The following is a 5,268-nucleotide window of genomic DNA, read 5'->3' as shown; positions in this document are numbered from 1 at the left end:
GTGAGCCCCGCCCCCGCCCCAGGTGGGCCCCCCCGCCCTGAGCCCTGGCACTAACCTCCCCCGCTCCCAACCCCTCCTGCAGCAAATGCGGCGCTCCGGGAACAAGGAGGAGAACAAGCGGATCCTCATGGACCTGGATGTGGTGCTCAAGAGTCACGACTGCCCCTACATCGTGCAGTGCTTCGGGACCTTCATCACCAACGTGAGTCCGCCCCTGTGGGGGCCTCCGGCACTCCCCCGCCTCCCTGCGGGCTCCCCAGGTGTCCTTCTTGTNGGTGCGGCCACCCCCCAAGCCAGCCTCTGCCGCCCCCACAGACGGATGTCTTCATCGCCATGGAGCTCATGGGCACGTGCGCGGAGAAGCTCAAGAAGCGGGTGCAGGGCCCTATTCCTGAGCGGATCCTGGGCAAGATGACAGTGGCGGTGAGCAGCCCAGCAGGGGTGCGGGCGGGTGGGCGGCCCCCCGGGGCGGGCCCCCATGCTCCCGTCACGGGTGCCCTTCGCTGTCCTCACCGCAGATCGTGAAGGCGCTGTACTACCTGAAGGAGAAGCACGGCGTGATCCACCGTGACGTCAAGCCCTCCAACATCCTGCTGGACGAGCGGGGCCAGATCAAGCTCTGTGACTTCGGCATCAGCGGCCGTCTGGTCGATTCCAAGGCCAAGACGCGCAGCGCCGGCTGTGCTGCCTACATGGCCGTGAGTGGGAGCTGCGCGGCGGGGGCGGGGGGGACGCCCGGCCCGGCCCTGGAGGAACATCCTTCCCTTCTCCCGCCGGCAGCCCGAGCGCATAGACCCCCCGGACCCCACCAAGCCGGACTACGACATCCGGGCCGACGTGTGGAGCCTGGGCATCTCCTTGGTGAGCCGCAGGGCACCTGCTCGTGGGCCGGGCCAGCCTTCTCTGGGGGTACAGATGCGGGTGGCGAGCGAGGGTGGGGGCCCGGCCCGGCCTGGCCTGGCCCTCCCAGCCAGCCTGTCTCTCTCCCAGGTGGAGCTGGCCACGGGACAGTTTCCTTACAAGAACTGCAAGACAGACTTTGAGGTCCTCACCAAAGTCCTGCAGGAAGAGCCCCCGCTCTTGCCCGGTCACATGGGTTTCTCAGGGGACTTTCAGTCCTTCGTCAAAGACTGGTGAGGGCCCCCCGCCCTGGTGCTGTGCCCTGGGAGGCAGGGCAGGGGCAGCCAGGGTGGCTTGGGGCTGGCATGGAATGGAGGACCCTCCCCCAACAGGGGTGGGGGCTGCTGTGGGCAAGAAGCCGGCAGTCAGGGCAGGGATGTGGGCAGGAGCTGGGACCCAAGGCTGAGTTGGTTCTGTGGCCGATCGGCAGGATGGCCCTTGGGCTTGGCCGCGGGAGGTTGTGAACAAGCAGGTGTGCCCCAGGGCCGAGGGATCTGTGCGTCCCGTGGCGCTGAGCAGAACGATGCCTGCATGGTGTCCACGTTTGGTCGTCGTGCGGGAGAGCCCCAGCTCCCCTCTCCCGTGGGCAGCGCACAACCCAGTTGGGGCGTCCATCGGAGGTGGGGTTCCCAAATGCAGGCCCTGGGTCCTCTGGCCTCTCTGCAGTCCGCACAGGGCTGTGAGCACTCAGCAGCCTTCCCTTCAGGCTCGAAGACCCCTGTTTGGGAGGGAGGACAGCTGGGTCCTCTTCCTAGGCTCTGATTCTGTGTCCTCCCTCTCCTGGTAGCCTTACTAAGGATCACAGGAAGAGACCAAAGTATAATAAGCTACTTGTGAGTATTTGGGACCCCTTCCCCCCCGCCCCCCAATTGGACGTCCAGGGGCCTGATCCTTGCGCAGGGCCTCCTTGCTGGTCCTAAGCCCCACCCCTCGGGCCCGCAGGAACACAGTTTCATCAAGCGCTACGAGATGCTGGAGGTAGACGTGGCGTCCTGGTTCAAGGATGTCATGGCGAAGACGGAGTCGCCGAGGACTAGCGGAGTCCTGAGCCAGCACCACCTGCCCTTCTTCAGGTAGCCCCGTGCTGGCGGCCAGCCCCACCGGGGCCAGGGGCGTGGCCACAGGCCCCCTCTTCCCTGCCTGGTCCCCCAGCTGCCCGCCAGGGGAGACCTGGGATCTGGACGGCTGCTGAGGGCTGAGGACAGAAAGTAGGGGGCGCCGAGCCACCCCCGACTCCCTGCCCGCCAGCCGTGGACAGATGGGCTCGCCAGGCCCCAGCCCTTCCCGTCCCGGGGTCAGCCGGCCGTGCGCGTCCCCCTGACAGACACTGTGAACGGAAGACGGCAGGCCGCGAGCAGACTCGCTATTTATTCAGTCGTAACCTCTGGGCTGGGGCGGCCCCCAGGGCCCGGGAGAGAGCTGTCCGTCCCGCCCCTTCCCTTCCCCCCCACCAACCGCTGTGTGCTGTCCCCTCCGCCTCTCCTCTGCAAACATGCTCCCCATGTCCATCCCCTCTTTCTCATCCCCCGTCTACCTCTCTGGCCTTCCCCACCTCCCTCCCTGCCTCTGCCTCTCTCCTGGCCCAGATCTGGGCTCTGCCACCCCCTGGGGTGGGGGTGGGGGACCCCTGGGTCCACATGGGTCTCCAGCAACGGCGAGTCGATCGGCTGGTGTCCTCGCCCCAGGAAGGCAGGCTGGGCGTTAACGACTACAGCTGGACCTGGGCTGGTCTCTCTCTTTCTCTCTCTCTTTCTCTCTCTCTCTCTCTCTCTCTGTCTCTCTTTGATCTCAGGGGGTCCTTTTTGGAGTTTATTGTATTTTATTGTACTTGGTGGGTGTTTGGGGGGTGGGGGGGGAGAGCTTGTTCTCACGGGGTTTGTCGGTACCTTCAGAAACTTACCAAAGTCATGTTTAGCTGCTTGCGGTGGAGCCCCCTGACGGCCTGTGGGCACGGGCGTCTGGGGTCAGGGGCCAAGCCCCGAAGGTGGGCTCTGGGGGTGCTCCTCCTCCCTCGGAGCCAGCCCTTGGGGCTGGAGACTGGCCACAGCTTGGGGGGGGTGAGTCGAGGACCTCAGGGGGCATGGAGGGAGCCCAAGGGGCCGTGGCCACACAGGGTGGCCTTCAGGGAAGGCGGGCACAGGGCACGCTGAGGGCAGTGGATGCTGCCGTGGCAGGGAGGTGGTGGAGGGAGTCAGTGGCAAGAGTGGGGCCATGGGGCCCCAGGGAGGCAGGGATGGAGGGTGCAAGGGGTGGGCATGGGGGTTCGAGGACGTGCGACAGGATAGAGGTGGGGCTGGCTGAGGGCTGGGCGTGTGCAGGCAGGTGCGCCCCCGTAGTGCCCCTGAGCGCCCCTCGACTCCCCCAGATCTGGCCAGTTCCCGAGCCCCATGCAGCAGCCGGAAGGGAGGGGGTGTGTTTCCTTTTTGTTGGTGATGCATGCAAATCAAGTGGACAACAAAACAAAACACAAAAAAACCCCACAGAACCACAAAACCAACCAACACCAAAGGTGAGGAACTGGGCTGGATGTAGCTGAAGCGGTTTAGACCTGGGCGTCCCCAAACCCTCATCTGCCCCGTGGACTCCTGTTCCGCACTCACAAAATGCCGCATGTTTAAAAGTACTCGAGTTCTCTGCTCTTTGTCCCCCCCCCCAGAGGGGACCGGCCACCTTCTCTCCCCCTTTTGTGAGGGGATGGAGGCAGGGTGGGGTCACCGACAGGCCTGGTCCCCCACCCTCCCTCGCCTGGCCCAGCCAGGGGGAATTTGTGGGTAGCTGGAAGGTTCCATGGCTGGTCCCAGGGCCAGCACAGGCCCTAGGCTGGCCGCCTGGATTTATTTTTATTTAACTATTTTCTGTTTTGTGTGTCTGCCCGCCCCTGCCCCCCTTCAGTGTTAAGTGGGAGTTCTGGGGGAACCTCTTCCCCTCTGCCTCTTTCCTGGCCTCCCCTCCGTCACCGGTCACCAGCCGTCCCTCTTGACCAGGCAGAGGGTGGAGTGGGCGGGCAGGGGCCTGGGGTGGCCCACAATCCCTTCTCTGGTCGCCAGTATTCCTGTCCCTTTTTAAAATGAAATGCCCTCGTTTGTAAATCCTTAGACGCTTGAGAATAAAACCCCTCCCTTTTCTTCCATCGCGTCTGTGGTATGTCTTGAACTGGGCAGGACCGGGCGGGAAGAGGTGGGAAGGGGTCGTGAGCCCCGACCTTGGGGGCTGGGGGAGCCATGCCATTCCTCCGGCAGATGAGGCCTCTGCGTGGAGGGGACACGAGCAGAGCCAGGGCCTGGCAGGGTGGTACTTGTATTGAGTTCCCCCAGACCTCCCCGCCCGCCACCACCCCAATGGCCGCAGGTTGGCCAGAGTGGAGCCCTTAATCCCTGGCAGGCCTTGGGCGCCCGTTCTGACGCGCACCCTTCAGTCCGCCGCCCCCGCTCCCTGCCTGCTGGGTGGCCGCTCAGCCAAGGACAGGGCTGCCTGCCCACCTGCTGGCGCCTCCGCTGCAGGGGTGCAGCTGACTGCGGGTCCAGCATGCCGGGGGCTGCGCTCCTGCTGGCCCTGCTCCCGGGGGTCTTCACCTTGCCTGGCGGGCCACCGGGTATGTAGAGGCTGGGGATGCGGCCCATCACCCAACCATCCCTGTGTTGCCCTTCCAAACTCTGCCTGGGGGAGGGGGTGGGTAGTGGGTGGGGTCTGCCTCTGTGTCCCGTTTCCAGATGCTCCTGGACCCCCAAGGGAGAGGAGTGTGCACGTGCCTTTAGGAAACGTGGCGGGGGTCCTAAATGAGAACACTCGACAAGGAGCAGAGGGCGTGTGTGTGTGCGCGCGCGCGCGCGCGCGCGTGCCCACCCAGCTACGGCTGCCGTCGGTGAGGAACTTGGCCAAATGCAGAAGCTGGACACCCTCTGAGCTTCAGCTGTGCCGAAGGGCAAGGAGACGGCAACTTCCTTTCCCCTCTCCCCATGGTCACAGTACCCTTGGAAAAGAAGGGGTGGGGCCAGCACCCTCCCTGAAAGCTGTCCTGTACCCCGCAACTCCCCCCGGCCCGGGATTCTCTGGCCCGCTGTGGGTGGAGAAATCGAGGTCTGGGCAGAGGCTCTCCTGTCCTTGCGCCCAGCCTCAGCTGCTGGGCTGTGGACGTCCGCTGGGTTTTCAGGGGACACAGCGACTCTGCCAGCAGTGAGCCGGGCACGGAGCCGAGCATGGGTACATCCCTCGCCGCAACAGCGCCCATTTTCCTAAGGAGGCGGCAGAGGCGGGGAGGTTGGGTCACTCGCCTGGAGGGGCTGGGCTGAGGGCCGGCGCGGCCCCGTTCCTCCGGGCCGCCCTCTCTCCCCGCCAGCCCCCCCCTTCCCGGCGGCGCCCGGGCCCTGG

The 5,268-nt window shown here is 65.4% G+C and overlaps 2 protein-coding genes across 2 annotated transcripts in view; both read left to right on the top strand.

The window, feature by feature from the left end:
* The window catches only part of MAP2K7 (mitogen-activated protein kinase kinase 7), a 10,354-nt gene extending 6,324 nt beyond the window's left edge, over positions 1-4,030 (top strand). Inside the window, exons 8-14 of the mRNA XM_077745730.1 lie at positions 83-202; positions 316-423; positions 519-698; positions 781-861; positions 991-1,133; positions 1,688-1,733; positions 1,843-4,030. Coding sequence (XP_077601856.1) covers positions 83-202; positions 316-423; positions 519-698; positions 781-861; positions 991-1,133; positions 1,688-1,733; positions 1,843-1,977 — 813 coding nt within the window. The 3' untranslated portion in view covers positions 1,978-4,030. The remainder of the gene's footprint in view (positions 1-82; positions 203-315; positions 424-518; positions 699-780; positions 862-990; positions 1,134-1,687; positions 1,734-1,842) is intronic.
* Positions 4,031-4,405: 375 nt separating this feature from the next.
* The window catches only part of TGFBR3L (transforming growth factor beta receptor 3 like), a 7,304-nt gene continuing 6,441 nt past the window's right edge, over positions 4,406-5,268 (top strand). The window contains exons 1-2 of the mRNA XM_077745729.1: positions 4,406-4,492; positions 4,611-4,762. Of these exons, the coding sequence (XP_077601855.1) occupies positions 4,426-4,492; positions 4,611-4,762 (219 nt within the window). The 5' untranslated portion in view covers positions 4,406-4,425. The remainder of the gene's footprint in view (positions 4,493-4,610; positions 4,763-5,268) is intronic.

This window comes from Crocuta crocuta, unplaced genomic scaffold (genome assembly GCF_008692635.1).
Source record: "Crocuta crocuta isolate KB4526 unplaced genomic scaffold, BGI_CrCroc_1.0 scaffold650, whole genome shotgun sequence".
Classification (NCBI taxonomy): domain Eukaryota; kingdom Metazoa; phylum Chordata; class Mammalia; order Carnivora; family Hyaenidae; genus Crocuta; species Crocuta crocuta.
This window is presented reverse-complemented; position numbering and strand designations above follow the sequence as displayed.